Source organism: Neoarius graeffei, chromosome 14 (genome assembly GCF_027579695.1).
Source record: "Neoarius graeffei isolate fNeoGra1 chromosome 14, fNeoGra1.pri, whole genome shotgun sequence".
NCBI lineage: Eukaryota > Metazoa > Chordata > Actinopteri > Siluriformes > Ariidae > Neoarius > Neoarius graeffei.
The window spans coordinates 44,822,007-44,840,921 of record NC_083582.1 but is presented as its reverse complement, the minus strand read 5'-3'; the positions used below and the strand labels follow the sequence as shown (position 1 = coordinate 44,840,921).

The window sequence follows — 18,915 nt, the reverse complement described above, 5'->3', positions numbered from 1 at the left end:
CCAAGATCAACAGATCAAGAGCTTCAGCTAATGTTCACATCAAACATCAGGATGAGAAAAAAATGTGATTGTCACTTTAACCATAGTATTGTTGTTGGTGCCAGACAGGCTGGTTTGACTATTTCAGAAACTGCTGATCTCCTAGGGTTTTCTCAGAATTGAAACACACACACACACACCCAAAAAAAACCCCATCCTGTGTGCAGAGCGTCTGCAGGCTGAAACACCTTGCTGATAAGAGATGACAGGAAGTCTATACCAACTCAAAAACTCAAATGAGCACACAGTTTACAACCATAATGAGCAGAAAAGCATTTCAGAACAAGCACATCAAACCTTGAGGTGGATGGGCTACAACAGCAGAAGAGCACATCAGGTCTCATTTCTGTCATACAAGAACACGAATCTGGGGCTATCATGGGCACAGACTCACCAAAACTAGACAGTTGAGGACTAGAAAAAGACCAGGTATTTTTAGTTTCAGCGAGTCTGCGCCCATGCTAGCCTTAGATTCCTGTCGGGGTGACAGGAGTGGAACCTGATGTGTTCTTCTGCTGTTGTAGCCTATCCACCTCAAGGGTTGATGATTTCTGCATGCGGAGATGCTTCCCTGTGCACCAGGGTTGTAAAGATTGATTATACGAGTTACAATATCCACACACAACGGTCACTCACTCAATGTTTTGAATAAACTCTAGAAACTGTTGCGTGTGAAAACCCCAGAAGATCAGGAGCTTCTGAAAGACTGAAACTGAAACCAGCCCATCTCGTACCAACAACCATGTCATGGTTCAAGTCAAAGATTACATCTTTTCCCCATTCTGATGTTCAGTGTAAGCATTAACTGAAGCTCCTGCCGTACATCTGCATGAGTTCATCGAACATTGTGTTGCTTCCACATGATTGGCTGATTGGATAAGTGCATAAATGAGCAGGTGTTTCTGAACGTGGATAGCGAGCATATTTTCAATAATGATTTAATATTGTTCACATCATGACTTGCATTGTTTTTTTAGCAAAATTGTACTGAATAAACCTTTTCACGGGCCTGTTTTGCCATTTTATTAACAAGCTACTAAAATGAGCGTCAGTGGTAGGAGTTTCATGACATTTATTTCAAATTGACTGAAAATACAGGTTATAAACTAGAACAGTATCATTTCTTTTTTCTAGTCATTTCAGACAAGCAGTACATGAACAGATACTGATCCTCACAGTAATCACGCTGATTCAATCAGAATGCAAACTTCTGTTACGTTCTGACATATATTACAGCAGTGATGGCAGCATGATAGAAAACTATTTGATGTGCTCATATCAGTGTTGTGTCTGTCAATATCACACGAGCATAAAACACACCAACAGATCATAAAATTGTCATATCTGACTCAATATAAAGCCAGCAGTTCAGGCAAAATTCACCCTGATACTCAAAAGTGAAAACTAGCTTCTGGAGGAATACTGTAAATCAATTGGCAGACTAAACAAAAATGAACTACTATTATGTTCCGACTGGAAATCTGAACTAAAGTGTTTCAGTTTTGGCCCTCTTTAAGGCTGGAGTTTCTTCCTCTGGCTGCTCACTGGGTGGTTGGCTCTTCTTCTTCACGTGAAGAATACCCAGCTTTGTCGAACGAGTCTCTGTAATGGAAAAGAAACAAGAAGTTAAAAACATTTTGCTCATAAATATTTATAAAATAGCATGCAGGTGATACAGGAGTCAAAAACTTTTAACAGGCATACAGATTTACCTCGCCCGCAATGGAGTAAGCGGGGTGAGGTGTTGTAATCTGTGTGGTTTGTTTGTGTGCCTGTTAACAATCTAGCGTCTAGACGGTTGCACCAATTGACTTCAAATTTTCAGGGTAGGTAGGCAATGGTCCATAGATTACCTGATTAAATTTTGGGGGTAATCGGTTCAAGGTCACCGGAAAGGTCAACCTTTGGGTCAAAATAACATTTTCCATTATAACTCAAAAATGGTTGCCGATAGATAAATGTTTACTATTATGAGCATATAGGAACTCCCATATGGCACCATGATCTTTGACTGTGAAAGGTCAAACTGAAAGTCATGAATTTTCAGAGGGCTGTAACATGAAAAGGGTTGATGGTAGACAGATATTTACCAGTACCAACTTATAGGAAGTGCCATATGGGCTTTCATTTGGTACCATGATCTTTGACCTTGAATGGCTTTAAAATGTCAAACTCAAGGTCATGGATTTTCATAGGACTATAACCTGACAGCTGATAATTGAGAAATATTACCATTATCAACATATAGGTATAAAATAAGTGCTGCTGGGCGAGGTTTGCTTTGCCTGGCAACACTTGTTTACTATATTCTATTGCTGCGTTCATGTGCTATGGGAAGATGATATTTTCCAGTTGGGAAGTGGTATTTACCAGTGTGTTGTGTTCACATGCTTTTGTTGTTGTTGACAAATTAAAGATGGTGGACCAGATTCAAATTAGCAATAGTTAGTTAGCTATCGTTAGCAATAGCGTCTGCTCTGGATAGGTAAAAACAAACCATAACACATTTTTAAAGGAAACGGATTTCTAACGTATTATATTACACTTGTTAATGACACAACATTGTACAGACACAAAAAAACTACCCACTAATACTAGTAAAAAAAAAAAAAAAAAACTTTAGTAGCGTACAATGCTTAACATCATTCAAGTGTCTTGTACCGCTCGCCGCCATGTTGAAAAGGTTAAAGTTCATCTCATCTCAGCAACTCGTGTATCAAAATTTTCTACGAGTTGCCCAGTGGAAAATACCACAAGAGGGGGCGTTCATGTGTGCTTTCCATGTTGGCGTTTGGTATTTACCATAATTCCCATAGCACATGAATGCAGCATATGTATTATATATGTCTTTATTCTATTATATTTTCTTTTTTTTTTTTACTTAACCTACATTTATCTGTATTTTACTCTGTACTTGAGCTGCTGCAACACCCGAATTTCCCCTCATGGGGATCATTAAAGGAATCGCTTATCTTATAACTTACTAGCCATATAAAAACAAAGAAAAACTACAAGTAATTTGGGTATTTTAACACGTTATAACAGCACTGTTGAACTCTTGAATCCAGCTGGTCAGAAGGTGTTAATTTTCTATCTCAGCATCTGACAGCAGTGCCAGTTACAGGGGTATTTATAGTGGACATGATGCCCATATTATTATTACTATTATTATCTCATCTCATTATCTCTAACCGCTTTATCCTGTTCTACAGGGTCGCAGGCAAGCTGGAGCCTATCCCAGCTGACTACGGGCAAAAGGCGGGGTACACCCTGGACAAGTCGCCAGGTCATCACAGGGCTGACACAGACAACCATTCACACTCACATTCACACCTACGGTCAATTTAGAGTCACCAGTTAACCTAACCTGCATGTCTTTGGACTGTGGGGGAAACCGGAGCACCCGGAGGAAACCCACGCAGACACGGGGAGAACATGCAAACTCTACACAGAAAGGCCCTCGCCGGCCACGGGGCTCGAACCCGGACCTTCTTGCTGTGAGGCAACAGCGCTAACCACTACACCACTGTGCCGCCTATTATTATATTAAACTTGTTAATAATTAACAAAGAAACAATGAATCACTACTGATACGCTGAAGCTTTCTGCAAAGTGGCATTTGTATAAAATTTATGGAAGGGGTCTCCAACGTTAGCACCTTCTACCGGTCTGATAAAAAGCTGGTTTTTAAAGATGGAGGAAGTTACACCAAGATTTCAAGGTAACGAGAAGCATTTTATAACATACAACTTCAAGAGAAAGAGAGAGAACAACTGTTTATATCTGCTAGAATGGAAGTGATAAGAAGGACCAACTTGTTTGGTAGACATTCCACAACATTAAATGTAACTATAAACAGATAAAAAGTAGAATATGATTTTCATTAAATTAAAAAAATGGAATTGTCAAATCGCTGTGATATAAGAGGAGTAGAATATTTTGGGAGATGCTACTATTTGGATGTCCGCTTTGCATTGGGCCACATCACACCACCCTGGCACTGCCCAATAGTGAAGCTTCTGATGAGTGAATGAGCAAAATATTTACAAGGGCACAAAATCAACCTGAATAGAATATTATTATAGCATATGAACCACTGAATTGTGTAGTGTCATGTATTTCGCATCAAACTGCTGCATTGTCTTGCGACAGTGATACCAATAATGATACGCATCGCAGTTACGATACATATTTCTTCCTTTTTCTTTTTGGACACCGCATGCCATGCACCAGAAACATCACCACAAGATTTATTATGGTGTGACTGCTGGGTGCCTAGTGGACAGCAGTGAACCAGCACTTTCACATTACAACATTACTATATAGTTACCATTAAATGTTAATCAGAAATAAGAACTAATCGATATCGGTCTGTGCTAGTTTTAGATCATCTACAACTAAGGAAACATGCTTAGAATTGCTATTGAACGATACAGTAATTATATGCTTACACGAGTGTACAGAGTAAGAAATTGCTCATGTAAAAAAAAAAAAAAATCATACAATACAAAAATATGTTTCCCGCTATGCAAAAACCAGTAGGATAAAAACTTAACGGAAAACATCCACCTCGATCGAATGCAGCATATAAGCTCCAAGGGTTCAAGCTGCAATCGTCATATTTCAAACTTGATGTCAAACAGTTGCTTGGTTAAACTGTCAATTTTCCAACAAGCCAGTGGCCTGATACAACTGTTTTAACTAGTTTTATATGAAACTGTAATTAATATTTTCTGTAAAATGTATTAATAATCCCACATCTTTTAAAAAGCAAAATAAAAATGCACGCTGGATAAAAACCCATCTATCTTATGTAAATAAAGATACAAATTTTGTTGTCCGGTGCTCAAGTGTTTGAGATACGTTGCATTGCACTTGCACTCGGGGTCCCCGTGGTTGTACACGGACATCGTACAGTCGCAAAAGCCATCAAAAATCAGGTCGATACATTACCATATTCTCTTAAATATGGAGTTTCGTTCTGCTACAACACCACACTCGTCATGTTTTATTCTTTACATAATGGATGCTAGAGAGAGTGCAAGTAATTTTACCTGCATGCAGTACAACAGATCGGCAGTTTGTGGAGACTGCAGCTTTGGCGTCCCCTTCAGAGAGGCTAAACACGAGCCCACTATATTCTGAATTAAGGACCAAGCCAAATACATACAGACAAGATTTAAAATATCATACAACTGTAAAGGATACAGATTGGTGATGTCATATGGGCCACGCAACTCAAGAGGCTAAATGGCAAAAAATCAAGGAGAGCCAAGAATTAAAAGGACTCTTTTTTTTTTTTATATATACATACATACATACATACATACATATCTTTGTTCTGTTTCATGCGGCATGTATAGTAATGCTTCAGTAGAGAAGTAATGCTCTTACTGTCTCTGCTCCACTTGACATGATGACATTCTGAGAAGGTGAAAATGACGTTACTTCAACACTGAACTCTTTACAAATATCACAGTCAGGGCTCGACATTAAGGACTGCCTGATTGCCCGGGGCAAGAGAAACACACATTCGGGCAAGTGGGATATGTCCCCAACATGCCCAACTGGGCAAGTTGGAATAAGCATATATTACGAACTAGCACCACAAAAATTAGGCTTTTTGATCTTTTACTTCAGTTCCTAAAAGCGTCCCTCACTACATATCCACCATTATGTCTTGGCTGTTTTCTTAGTCTCGGTTTCATTTACTGCTTTGCAAGTTATTTTATATACCCCGCTGTTGTAGTATGGTACACGTACTGTTTATAGACCCCTTGTGCATGACGTCACGCACCATGTGATAATTACAGCTGGGGTCAGACAGACACCGTCTTTCATGCAAGCAAGGCGTAATCTGTCTTCAATATGGTTAATTTTTGCGCTGTTTTTGCTTGTTCAAACAGAAAAAGATAAAAGGGTTTTTTTTCGTGGTCCGGTTTCCATCAAATCATGCGCTCTGATTGGCTCGCGAGCGGTCTGGAATCCTACAATCTGGACCCTGGTTACGGACCTTTGGCAACTCACTCGCTCATAACAAACGTAGTAGCAATTTCTTGTCAACATTTATTTTCGCATTTCTCAGTATAATAGCATTCATTTTACAGCATGGATAGCGATAACAACAGTGTTCACAGCGAAAGCACCTGGTTTTGTGTCGCCTAGATCAAGTTTTTTTATTTTTGGAAAATTCCGAGCTGATGTAGCTTGTCAAACAGGTTTTTGACGAGCTTGTAGCAGGTTTGTTCTAAATATGGTTTCCCTTTCGGGCGCTCTCATTCTCTGTTAGAATTTGGTAAAGAAAAAAAGAAATATATTATTTACCAGCTTAAGGTCGGTCCGTATCGTGAAATACCGTGACTTCGGCCTTGAATACTGACCTCAGCCCAGAGGCCTCGGTCAGCATTTTCAAGACCTTGGTCACAGTATTTCACGATACGGACCTTCCAGCTGGTAAATAATATATATTTACTGTCTCCCCGCTATCAAGAAAAACGTTAACAAATAGAAGCAAATGCTTCAAGAACAATGAGGAAATGAGTGGTTAAAGAATATGAAGAGAGGAGCTCAGCCTGAAAACTCTAGAGAAACTCACGATTGTATTTAAAATGTATTTTACAAAAACAGAAAGTAGGAAGTGAGGATGGAAGAGTTTGCTTAAGAATCTTGTTTTATTTTTTTTCTGCTCGCATTCGAGTTAGCTCCTTCATGGAAGTGTTTGATTTTCTTAAAGGTGAAGCCGCTTCCTTATTCGACACAGAAAACCCAGATTGGTTTCAAACAACTCGGGCATAAAAAATTCAACAAGGAGCGACATGCGTGATAAATCCTGAAAGAACAGAACAGATTAAGAGCAGAGAGAGTTAGAGCTTTGTTTCTGTTATCAGAGGAACACAGTCCTGTGCAAAATATTTATATATCGTTTTTTGTTGTCTTTTTTTTTTAATTTTAGATAAAATTGTTATTGTCTGTTACAAGTAAAAAGTAATCAATAACCAAACTTCAACTCAATGTGTGATCATTTTATGTTGCAATTCACAACTATTCTATACTTTTCCTAAAAAAAAAGTAGTATTCGCAAAATAGGGGGTAAGTGATGATATTGGCAGGGCAAGTGGAAATTTACCCCCCCAGGGCAAGTGGGTTTAAAAGTTAATGTCGAACCCTGCACAGCTGTGTATTTCTGCAAGCTTCTCACCTTTCCCTTGCATATATTCACCAGGCTGATGGCATTTGCGATTGTGTATTTCTTCATGGTGGAGTCTCTGATGGCCGCTGTGTAGCTTATCTCAAAAAATACTCCCCTTTCGATTGCCTTGAGGAGCCAACATTCACAGAGAAGCAAATACAATTAAAGAATTATGAGCCTCCTTATGGTATTTGTCTCTGTGTACAAGATTGCTTACATATTACTCTATTTTATTACTACTGTTAAACAGACACTGAGTGTCAAATAAAATGGTGTAACACCACAATTAAACAAGACTAAACAAATCAGTAGCAGAGCTACATTTCAACTAACCCCATTTACTGATGCCCGTTTGAAGTGGAAAGACTGTTTTTCATTCGCTGCTATGGAGATGATGTCAACATCATTTGTCATGCAGGCAGCCTGTTACGACAAGACATGTACAGTTATACAACATGAACATACTGCATGAACATCAAACGTGTAAAGAAAACATTTACAAAAAATAATTACAGAGTCAAGATTTATTTACATTCTAATGTTACCAAAATTATACCAGCATGCCAATATCCCCAGATGAGAAGAAACTATTTTAGACCGTGCTAAAACATACAGTACCAGTCAAAAGTTTATACACCTACTCATTCAGAGGGTTTGCTGTATTTTGACTGTTTTCTACATTGTAGAACAATACTGAAGACATCCAGACTATGAACTAACATATGGAATTATATGGGAAACAAAAAAATGTTTAAATATATATTTCATATTCTTCAAAGTATCCAGTGTTTACCTTGATGACGCTTTGTACACTATTGGCATTATCTTAACCAGCTTCATGAGGTAGTCACCTGGAATACTTGTCAATTAACGAATGTGCCTCGTCAAAAGGTCTCGTCTCGTCTTCTTCCGCTTTATCCGGGACCAGGTCGCGGAGGCAGCAGTCTAAGCAGAGAAGCCCAAACTTCCCTTTCCCCAGACACCTCGGCCAGCTCCTCGGGAAGAACACCGAGGCGTTCCCAGGCCAGCCGAGAGACATAGTCCCTCCAGCGTGTCCTGGGTCTTCCCCGGGGCCTCCTCCCGGGGGGACATGCCTGGAACACCTCCCCAGGGAGGCGTCCAGGAGGCATCCGAAAAAGATGCCCGAGCCACCTCAGCTGATTCCTCTCGATGTGGAGGAGCAGCGGCTCTACTCCGAGCTCCTCCCGAGTGACTGTGCTTCTCACCCTAAGGGAGCGCCCAGCCACCCTGCGAAGGAAACTCATTTCGGCCGCTTGTATCCGCGATCTTGTTCTTTCGGTCATTACGCAAAGCTCATGACCATAGTCAAGGTCATGAGCTCGTCAAAAGGTAATTAGGGCAATTTCTTGTCTTCTTAATGCATTTGAGATCAAACAGTAAATAGTCCTATTCCACAACTGTAGTAATCCATATTATGTCAAGAAACCGCTCAACTAAATAATGAGAACCGACATCCATCATTACTTTAAAACATGAAGTGTCTTAAATCATAAATAAATAAAAACATTGAATTAGAAGGTGTCCAAACTTTTGACTGGCACTGTACATCGGGGAACCAACAAAACTGTACTTGATTCTTACAGCATACAGAAAAGTTCTCAAGCAAGCCGTCCCAGGAAGCCAGTTGAGTGCGGTATGAGGAAACCAAGAGCTCTTTTCAGACACAACACTGTAGTACAGCATGGTGTGCCGTTACTAAAGCCAGAACTCTCTGTATCCTGGGTCCGTTTCTTATCGCAAAAAAAAAAAAACCCAACCATGAATGTTTTCTGGAAGTTGCTATACAACCAACTACGATCAGTAAAATAATACTCAAACTTTGTTCCTGAACAGCAGCAAAACAAAGGAAGTAATTGTGGCACACAAGCCAATACAGATCAGCAACTCGAAAGCAGATGGACAGAAAAAGACCAAGGTTCGACTAAAGTTAATTAAAAAGGCTTCTCCTGGTTAAACATCATCGCTGGGCCAAGAACACACACAAAAAAACAAACACAAAAGATTTTGTCCTATTGCTGAAAGTTTATGAGTTTGAATCCCGACAGTACCACAGGCATCCGTGGCCAAGGGTCCAAGAGAGAAAATCTGGCCACACTGTGTGTGTGTGGGGGGGGGGGGGTCGGGTCCTAATCATTGTCTGCGAACTCGTTAATGCAGAAAATGGCAGATAACACTTTCCTCCAAGTGTGTTCAGCTAGATGGGATCAAAAAGATGCATGGACTGTATTCATGTGTCTCCGAGAACACTTGTGTCAGCCTTCACCCTCCCTGACTGGTAGGTGTCATGTAACAGAGAAGACCTAGCTAAAGGGTGGGCCTTGGCAAACAGCAATGGTCTTGTACTTCCTGAAAACACTAAGGAAATGGTGTGTTCTTTGTTCAGCATTATAATTACGCTTTATCGGAAATAAGAGTCCGAAACATGCTCTAGCATGACAAAGCCCCGTGCACAAAGCAAGCAAGAAGTGGTTTGCTAAGGTTGGTTTGGAAGAACTGAAGTGTCCTGAACGGAGCCCTGACCTCAATCCCACTGAACACCTTTGGGATGAACTGGAACTCCAACTAAACCCCAGGGCTCCTCACCCAACAAAATCTAGTGTACGAGGAGTGTATGAAAAGTTTTAAGCATCGCATAGAAGAAGCGTTGGTGCATGATCAAACACATGATTTTTTGAAAGTACAGACCTTTGTAAGTATTCCTGCCAATTTTTGAGATTCTAGCATGTTTCTTATTTTTTCCGCAGATTTTTGAATAAGCGAGGGCCAACGATTTAGTGAAAAATGGAGAAAACAGAAAATCGTGCAGTCATTAAGTACCTGCATTTGAAAGGCATGACTGCCTCAGAAATTCATGAAGACATGGTGAGAACATTAGCCGAGAGTGCCCCTTCATATGCTACAGTCACACGTTGGATCAGAGAATTCAAGCGTGGCAGAGACAGTGTTGAAGATGACCCAAGGTCAGGAAGACCCCCAACTGCAACAACCAAGGATAACCTTGACGTTGCTCTGCAGATGGTCATGCAAGATCGTCAGATATCATGTCGTCAGATAGCAGAGAGACTTGGGATATCCATTGAGCGAACAGACAAAATTTTGACCAAGGAACTGGGATTCTCAAAGGTTTCTGCAAGGTGGGTCCCTCGTCTTTTGACACCTGAACAGAAACGCACCAGGTGCACTGTGTCCACGAGCAATCTTGAACTGTTTGAAGCTGATGAAGACAATTTCCTTGCTCGAGTCATCACTATGGATGACAGCTGGGTTCATCACTACCAACCCGAAACCAAAGAACAATCAAAGCAGTGGAAGCACACGTCATCTCCGACTCCAAAGAAGGCCAAGGTCGTTCCTTCAGCTGGCAAGGTCATGGCTTCAGTTTTCTGGGATTCCCAGGGTGTCATACTGGTCGAATACCTTGAGAAGGGCCACACAGTGACTGGACAGCATTATTCTGGACAAGTGAAGCGCCTACGGGAAGCAATCAAAGAAAAAAGGCCAGGAATGCTCACAAGAGGAATCCTCTTCCACCAAGACAATGCACCAGCCCACACCTCATTGGTTGCCATGGCAACAATTCACGATTGTGGATTCGAACTTGTTCCTCATCCACCTTATTCGCCAGACCTGGCCCCCTCCGACTTCTATCTGTTCCCCCAAATGAAAAAAGCCTTGGCTGGTCGCCATTTTGCCAGTGATGATGACGTCATAGCTGCAGTCGAGGGATTTCTTGAGTCCCAAACAAAGGACTTCTTCTACAACAGGATAAAAGCACTTCAGCACCGTTGGAGCAAGTGCTCAGCCCTTGAGGGGGACTATGTTGAAAAATAAATCATCAAAAATCCCTTATCCCTTTTAGTTTTTCTGATGCTTAAAACTTTTCATACACCCCTTGTAAAGTCTTCCCAGAAAAGTGGAGGTTATTATAGCGGACAAGGACACCAAATCTGGAACAGGATCTTCAACAAGCACATATGAGGTGTGATCAGATGCCCATACATTTTTGGTCCTATAGTGTAGAATAATGAAGAACTTGAAGAAAACTTACATGGAAGAGTTTCGCTGTTTTGGGATACACAGCCAAAATGTCAAAGTTCTTGGACGGTCTCTAAAGTCAAAGTCACGCAATAGTATGAGATTTGGCATCATTATTATTATTGATTTTTAGTTTAGATCATGATTGATATTTCATATGAACTTACAAAGTGAGAGGAGTCTGTGGCCACCACAGTCAACCGGTTCAGCACTTTAATGGGTCTGGATTTACCCTGTGTGTGTAGGACAGAAACCAGGATCAGAAGACCCTCCCTGCTTATTAATATCATTACACCAAATAATTAATCATAACAAATAAGCCACCTGTACTATGGGGAGTTTTTCACACAATTCTGAAACAGATAATGGCTGAGGAATTTTCTGCAACAGATATCAAAATAAAAGCACATGATTAACTGCTCAAAATTCAAGTATTCTCTCAGCAGAAACGAAACATTACAATACCTGTTTATTCTGATGTGGCTCCACTACATAATTTATTGCAACTGTAGAGTAGCCAACTGAAAAACAATATATCGTTAATATTTGATTAAATATCAACCTCATATGCTGTGTAACACGGGCAGGGCCTGGTGCGCCTGGAGTAAAGTTAGTTTAAGTCATGCAACCATAATGGAAGTCTGTTCAAAATGTTTTTGTTTTTTAATCCAACAGACGGTTTATAACTTTGCTCATACAGCTATCAAACTAGCTAATTAAGAGTAAACTTACGGTGAGCAGCTGTCTCGATCATGTTTTGCAGCTTTTTCTTGTCGCTGATAGCGATTATATTTAAATCCATAAATACTGACATTTTCAATATGTATATTCACATTCAAAATATATGTGTGTGTGTTGGTTGGTTTTACAAAAATTAAGTTAACCGTATTTTCGTAGCGAGCTGAAGCATGGACGCCATATATAAACGTGCTTTAAGGCTCACTCGTGGTGCTCTTGGGAAATGTAGTTTCTATGCAGCAGATATTACGTTAAGACTTCAGGAATGACAAGGAAGTATAAACTACAACACGGCGCTTCCGGATCCAAGAGGCTTTTCGGTTCAATGGAGCAATCTGATTGGTGGAATTTAAACAGAGGCCCGCGGATGATGGGAAAAGGGAGTTGACATGTTTCTTTTGTTAGGTTAAGTAACAACGGGTAAATAGGCAGTTAGGACGTTAGAATAAACAAGGAAAATAAATAAAACGGGGGAAAGAAAATAAGCGTTAAAACGAATGTATATCACGCAGGAATAAGTGTGTGGTGGTTTCAGTGTAGTTTATGAGAAGGTATGAGTTAAAGCGATTTTGTAGCTACCGTTAGTGCTAACAGACCAAAAACGTCTGGTGTAACTTTGGTTATTAAGTCAAGTAAACATCAACTATTATTATTATTATTATGGATTATTGTTGTTTAGATAACAATCTATTTTTATTTATGTGTTGTATTGTTATACATAATGAGCTCACTTACTCTATGCTTTAACACCACAGTTTATTCACTTCTCAGAACCATGGAGTCCTGCTTGAATTACAAACCTGAGAGAGTGGGCTCTGTAACTGTGGAAGATCTGAGAAAAGATCTCTTTCCGGAATTCTCCAAAATACCGCCATCTCAGGTAACATTGCAGTGCATTCAGGATCATAACCCCATCAGCTTGACCAGCTTCAGGGTTAATGTGTTGCCTTGTTTTTATTTTATTATTTACCTTGGCGTTTACATGGTTGTGGTTTATGCAATAAATTCCAGAAATCAACCATACGTATCTCACTGTCCCTGCAGGAGCCTGTATTTAGGGAGAAGGAACACTTGCAGGTTTACTTGCGGATACGCCCTTTGACCTCCACAGAGAGTGAATTTAGTGAATCACAGGTGTGTGTACAGTTCACAAGACTGAAGGGTTTCAAAGAAGATTAGTTGGATGGATGGATGAATGATGCATCAGTGACGAATGATTATGACTAATAGTCATGTTTTAACCATTTTTACGCTTCACAGGCTTGCATTTCAGTCGAGCCCCCGGACACTGTGGTTTTAAAGGCCCCTAGATTATCACTGACAGCGAGACAAAGTGAAAAACTAGGACCCCAACTTGCACAGCGATTTCAGTTTTCAAAGGTGCACAGACATTATTGTTGCATACTGTATTGGTTTCTTTTTGCAAGCCTGGATGGAAACACATTTCATAAGTTTTTTGTCACATGAAGTTCATATTCAATTCATTTTCCAGGTGTATGGGCCAGAAACAACACAAAGACAGATATTTGATGGAACAACAAAAGCCCTTGTAAAGGATGTTTTGGGAGGAGAAAATTCTTTAGTCTTCACTTACGGTGTAACAAACGCTGGGAAGACTTTCACTTTCTTAGGTGAGACTGTTTTTACAGTGCTATTTGCTTACACACAGCTCTTCTGCATTGAAGATGCACAATGTCTATTCCCTCTGATTTTTAAGGCCCTGAAAGTGATGGAGGAATTCTGCCCAGGTCACTGAATGTGATCTTTAACAGCATTGTGGGACGAGTCTATACACAGAATAACATTAAGCCCCACCGCTGTGTCGACTTCACAAAACTGACTAAAGTCCAGCAGGAGGAGGAGGCCAAGATTAAGAAAAACCTTCTAAGAAGATTTAAAGAGGTTCAGTATAATATAGGTGTTTTCATATTTTTTGCATACATTGTAAGAATATACAGGTGCTGGTCATATAATTAGAATATCATGAAAAAGTTTATTTCAGTAATTCCATTCAAAAAGTGAAACTTGTATATTATATTTATTCATTACACACAGACTGATATTTCAAATGTTTTTCTTTTAATTTTGATGATTATAACTGACAACTAATGAAAATCCCAAATGCAGTATCTCAGAAAATTAGAATATTACTTAAGACCAATATAAAAAAATAATTTTTAGAAATGTTGGCCAACTGAAAAGTATGAACATAAAGTATGAGCATGTACAGCACTCTATTGAGGTATTTCACTCACGTGACCAAGTCACGTGATGCCGCCATTTTGGACGGCACGCTTAAGTCCTTCAGTGCAAGGCGGTATGAGATGGTGGAGACCTTTGCGCATTTTAACAAGAAAGTAAGCTGTGATTTGTGTTAAATTCATGGATTAAAGTTTTCCGTCGTGTGACGGATTTCCGTCAACTGAACTCTCCCAAGGCCAAATGTGAGGTCGGTGCTGATCCGAGGAGAATTAAAATGACGGGTGGTTGGGTAGAGATTGGGTTATAACACTGATGTGTTGCAACACCATCAACTATCAGCAGGGTTTATTTAACTTTTTTGTTTTTGAGCCATGCTTTATGTCGTTCATTTCCTATGTTTGATCATGTTTAAACGTTCACTGTCTACGGTGCGGCATTAAAAAAAACATGCGCTGTCAAAATTGGCAAAATACATTCCCATGTGCTTGGCGTGCTTGTGTCTGACCATTTCTGTTTTGTATTAAATTAAATCTTGCCAAAATGACTTGGTTCAAACCTGGACATATAGAAATAGAGCATGTAAAAAAAAAAAACGAAAAAATAAACCCCGGAAAGCCCGCTCCTCTGCTTCAGCCAGACTTGAAGACCCGGCGGTGCAATGCTTGCAGACTGTCAGAAGTAATTAGACCTAAATTTATAACTAACAAATCAGCAGACGCCCCAACAATTATTTTCGTTAGGCCAATGTGTAAGGTATGTTAGAACCGTGCCTTATAGCCTACATTATATCACAATTTAAAGGAGGTTTGAGGAGTTGGAGGCTGCGAGCGCAATGATGTTCCGACATGCGCTAAACTTTATTCCCTGAAAATCATACACCAGCGGTCAATGCCCCAAACAGTCAAAACGTCTAGAAGACTACGGTTAAATAATAATCATAGCCTACTAAGTTAAATTACGTCAAAACATCTGTTTCTGGCCTATGAAATGATGGAGGAAAATGAGAACGAACGCAAAGTAGATAGCAGCCAACTTCACGCGATCTTTTAGGTAACTTAACACTCGTGTTGGCCACAATATTTCTCTTAATAAAATCTTGAATTGTTTTTGAAGTCGTATTCAACACAAAGTAAGGTCAAATTATAATTTTAATTTTAATGTAAGCGAAGATCCAAACTTTTTTCTATATTGACGTCGAGCATAGAGGAGCATGTCATTCTGCTTTCGGTTTCGGCAGCATGGATGCACTTTACATGAAAGAAGGCACTGATGTGTCTGCCATCGATAAAGGTGTAAAACAAGTGGAGGTGGGCTTGGCTGTACGAAATAGGTGAAAATGGAAAGCCATTTAGTTCATGGTGCAAAAAACTAAACATTCCAGGCGCTTGCATTTGTGTGGTTTGCCACAAAAAAATAATATACGAAAGTTATCAGTTCTAAGTTAATCATTCTCAGAATTTCATCAAAATCCACCCATAAACCCCCCCACCCCCCACCCCCCCGTAAATTTTCAGTCAATTTTTTTTTTTTTTTTTTTGCTTTAATCCATGTAAATTGGATCTGTCTTTTATCATAAACACTACCCAGCCTTGGTATGGAGCCAAGGTTGTCGACAGAAGTCAACAATTTGATGAAGGATGACCCCAGCAGTTTGAAACGGTACAAGGTAGGCTATGTTCACAACACTGTCTTGTTACTCGGGGGATCCGAGATCCCCTGAAACAGACATGAGATCCCTTGAAAACATGGTTTGGGAAATGTTGGGGGGTCTCTAAAATATTGGCAAAATGATGTTTATTGACATGGCAATCGTGCGTAACGGGAAGCATTTGCATATCCGAAGTGTTGTGTTTACTTGACAACTTGGCCCTCTTGTCTGGGTCAGTAGGAAACCGGTAAAAGGAGAGTCCTGCACGCTGTCCCTGTCTGTTGTGGCAGCCCACAGCACAACAAGCAAACACCATAGTTATTTATAGACCGCTTACTGACAAATTAATCGATTCTAGGTGTCTGTAACACATTTTTTTTTTCAAGCTGGTTCTCCCTCTCTGTCTGCAGCGTTAGTATGTAGCTTGCCGTCCAAAATGGCGGACACCGGGGCGTCACGTGACCCTGTGACGTCAGGTGAAATACCTCAATACTTAGTTGGGGCTCCTTTTGCCTGAATTACTGCAGCAATGCGGCGTGGCATGGAGTCGGTCAGTCTGTGGCACTGCTCAGGTGTTATGAGAGCCCAGGTTGCTCTGATAGTGGCCTTCAGCTCTTCTGCATTGTTGGGTCTGGCATATCGTATCTTCCTCTTCACAATACCCCATAGATTTTCTATGGGGTTAAGGTCAGGTGAGTTTGCTGGCCGATTAAGAACAGGGATACCATGGTCCTTAAACCAGGTACTGGTAGCTTTGGCACAGTGTGCAGGTGCCAAGTCCTGTTAGAAAATGAAATCTGCATCTCCATAAAGTTGGTCAGCAGCAGGAAGCATGAAGTGCTCTAAAACTTCCTGGTAGACGGCTGCGTTGACCTTGGACCTCAGAAAACACAGTGGACCAACACCAGCAGATGACATGGCACCCCAAACCATCACTGACTGTGGAAACTTTACACTGGACCTCAAGCAACGTGGATTCTGTGCCTTTTCTCTCTTCCTCCAGACTCTGGGACCTTGATTTCCAAAGGAAATGCAAAATTTACTTTCATCAGAGAACATAACTTTGGACCACTCGGCAGCAGTCCAGTCCTTTTTTGTCTTTAGCCCAGGCGAGACGCTTCTGACGCTGTCTCTTGTTCAAGAGTTGCTTGACACAAGGAATGCGACAGCTGAAACCCATGTCTTGCATACGTCTGTGTGTGGTGGTTCTTGAAGCACTGACTCCAGCTGCAGTCCACTCTTTGTGAATCTCCCCCACATTTTTGAATGGGTTTTGTTTCACAATCCTCTCCAGGGTGCGGTTATCCCTATTGCTTGTACACTTTTTTTTTCTACCACATCTTTTCCTTCCCTTTGCCTCTCTATTAACGTGCTTGGACACAGAGCTCTGTGAACAGCCAGCCTCTTTAGCAATGACCTTTTGTGTCTTGCCCTCCTTGTGCAAGGTGTCAATGGTCGTCTTTTGGACAACTGTCAAGTCAGCAGTCTTCCCCATGATTGTGTCGCCTACAGAATGAGACTGAGGCCCTGTCCACACGGCAACAGATTCAGGTGAATCTGATAAAATTGTTTATCGTTTCGGCCTGGCGTCCACACGGCACCGGCGTTTTGGGTGCCCCAAAACAATATTTTTTTTGAGAACGGGTTCCAGAGTGGAAAAATCTGGCAACGGCGCCGTTGCGAAGTCGTCTGGATGAGTAGAACGGATTTGTTTACGATGACGTCACAACCACATGAGAACAAGCGGCACTCTCGCTGTTGTGTATGAACCACTGCATTGCATTCACTTTTGTATACAGCTTTTCTTTTAAATAAACAAGTAACTGAACCATTTCTTGAATTTTTTTTTTTTATTGGATAAGACTACTTTTCAAAATGTTCACACAATATAAAAAGTTATATAAATTTATATAAAAATGCTTTTCAAAATGTTCACACACAATAAGAATTAAGTTATATAAAACTATGCACACTAATAAAACTAATTTGTACACACAGAAGGCACGATTTCCTTGCGTAGTCGCAGCCATCTTCTTGTTAGGGCCCGAGCCCTATGGGCGAAGGCCCTATTGTTCTTGTAAGAGTTCACTATTATTAGGGCCCGAGCCCTATGGGCGAAGGCCCTATTGTTCTTGTAAGAGTTCACTATTATTATTCTTCTTCCGTCTTCTTCTTCTTCTTCTTCTTCCGTCTTCTTCTTCTTCTTCTTTATTTTTCTCCGCTGTTGGGCCATTTTCGGGGCGCTTGCCATGGGCGAAAACGCACGAAATTTGGCACCAGTTCCGAGAATTGCCACCGCTACTCAGAACCAGAAGCCCAAACTCGGCCGGGGCTCAGGGCCTCTATAGCGCCCCCTAAGTCGTTGTGATTTTGGCCTCCCGCATTAAGGTGCCTGGGTGCCATGTAGTTTGTAGTAGTGGCATGCCATTTGGTATGCATATGTATCTCTCTAAGCCGGACAAAAATGTAATGCCAATGCATTAGCCACGCCCAACAGGAAGTGAGGTAATTTCACTTTTGTGCGAAATGCATGGCCACGAAGACGGCGCAACTCCTCCTAGACCGTTCATAGGAATGACACCAAAATTGATACACATCATCTACAGACATGGCTGACAAAAGTTACTAAATACGTTTCACGTAGGATAAACCGTTCAGAAGTTATACGTCTATCAATTTTCGATGCAAAATTTTACATGCTTAAAAATTCATAAATCTTCTGATTGCTCAAAACTGCTCATACTTCACACGCAAATCTCTCATTGGGCTTCTGACATGTTACCCAATTTCTGTGATATTTCGCCACTGGGGGCGCTATTTTTGGGCAAAAATTCCAATCTTTCCTCAAATTTGGTCAAACTTCACGGCCACCCTCTTACTACCTCCCATGTCATGTATACCACGTTTTGGGAATTTTCGTCCATGGGGGGCGCTGTTTTTGGCCGACGCAATTGCTCCAAAACGGGTTTTTGGTAAATAATTCCATAATGCTTTTCCTTCACACCACTACCTTGTGATAGTGCGTTGCTGTTGTAGACACTTA

The 18,915-nt window shown here is 40.7% G+C and overlaps 2 protein-coding genes across 4 annotated transcripts in view; one reads left to right on the top strand and one right to left on the bottom strand.

Annotated features, from left to right (window-relative positions):
• Positions 1-1,094: 1,094 nt before the first annotated feature.
• On the bottom strand, positions 1,095-12,228 carry rpp30 (ribonuclease P/MRP 30 subunit). The gene is made up of 11 exons (XM_060939772.1): positions 12,017-12,228; positions 11,750-11,805; positions 11,609-11,665; positions 11,452-11,517; positions 11,298-11,357; positions 7,562-7,651; positions 7,238-7,354; positions 5,434-5,463; positions 5,248-5,285; positions 5,094-5,173; positions 1,095-1,641 (listed from the first exon to the last, which is right to left on the bottom strand). Exons 1-11 carry the CDS (start codon positions 12,096-12,098, stop codon positions 1,526-1,528), a joined length of 792 nt encoding a protein of 263 aa, XP_060795755.1. The 5' UTR covers positions 12,099-12,228; the 3' UTR covers positions 1,095-1,525.
• A 165-nt stretch (positions 12,229-12,393) lies between these two features.
• Positions 12,394-18,915, top strand: part of kif20bb (kinesin family member 20Bb) — a 42,819-nt gene continuing 36,297 nt past the window's right edge. For 2 of the 3 annotated variants that reach the window (XM_060939770.1, XM_060939769.1), the window contains exons 1-6: positions 12,394-12,573; positions 12,794-12,902; positions 13,067-13,156; positions 13,283-13,402; positions 13,515-13,653; positions 13,740-13,924. In XM_060939770.1, coding sequence (XP_060795753.1) covers positions 12,566-12,573; positions 12,794-12,902; positions 13,067-13,156; positions 13,283-13,402; positions 13,515-13,653; positions 13,740-13,924 — 651 coding nt within the window. In that variant the 5' untranslated portion in view covers positions 12,394-12,565. Of the gene's footprint in view, positions 12,574-12,777; positions 12,903-13,066; positions 13,157-13,282; positions 13,403-13,514; positions 13,654-13,739; positions 13,925-18,915 lie in introns of all 3 variants that reach the window. The other variant, XM_060939771.1, reaches the window with a different exon arrangement.

Excerpts from the sequence above, each read along its gene's own strand:
- rpp30 (XM_060939772.1), bottom strand. The coding sequence starts at position 12,098 with ATGTCAGTATTTATGGATTTAAATATAATCGCTATCAGCGACAAGAAA. Across the intron at positions 11,666-11,749 it reads AGCCACATCAGAATAAACAG|AAAATTCCTCAGCCATTATC; the intron begins GTATTGTAATGT and ends TATCTGTTGCAG. Across the intron at positions 5,174-5,247 it reads CCATATGACATCACCAATCT|TGGGCTCGTGTTTAGCCTCT; the intron begins GTATCCTTTACA and ends TTCAGAATATAG.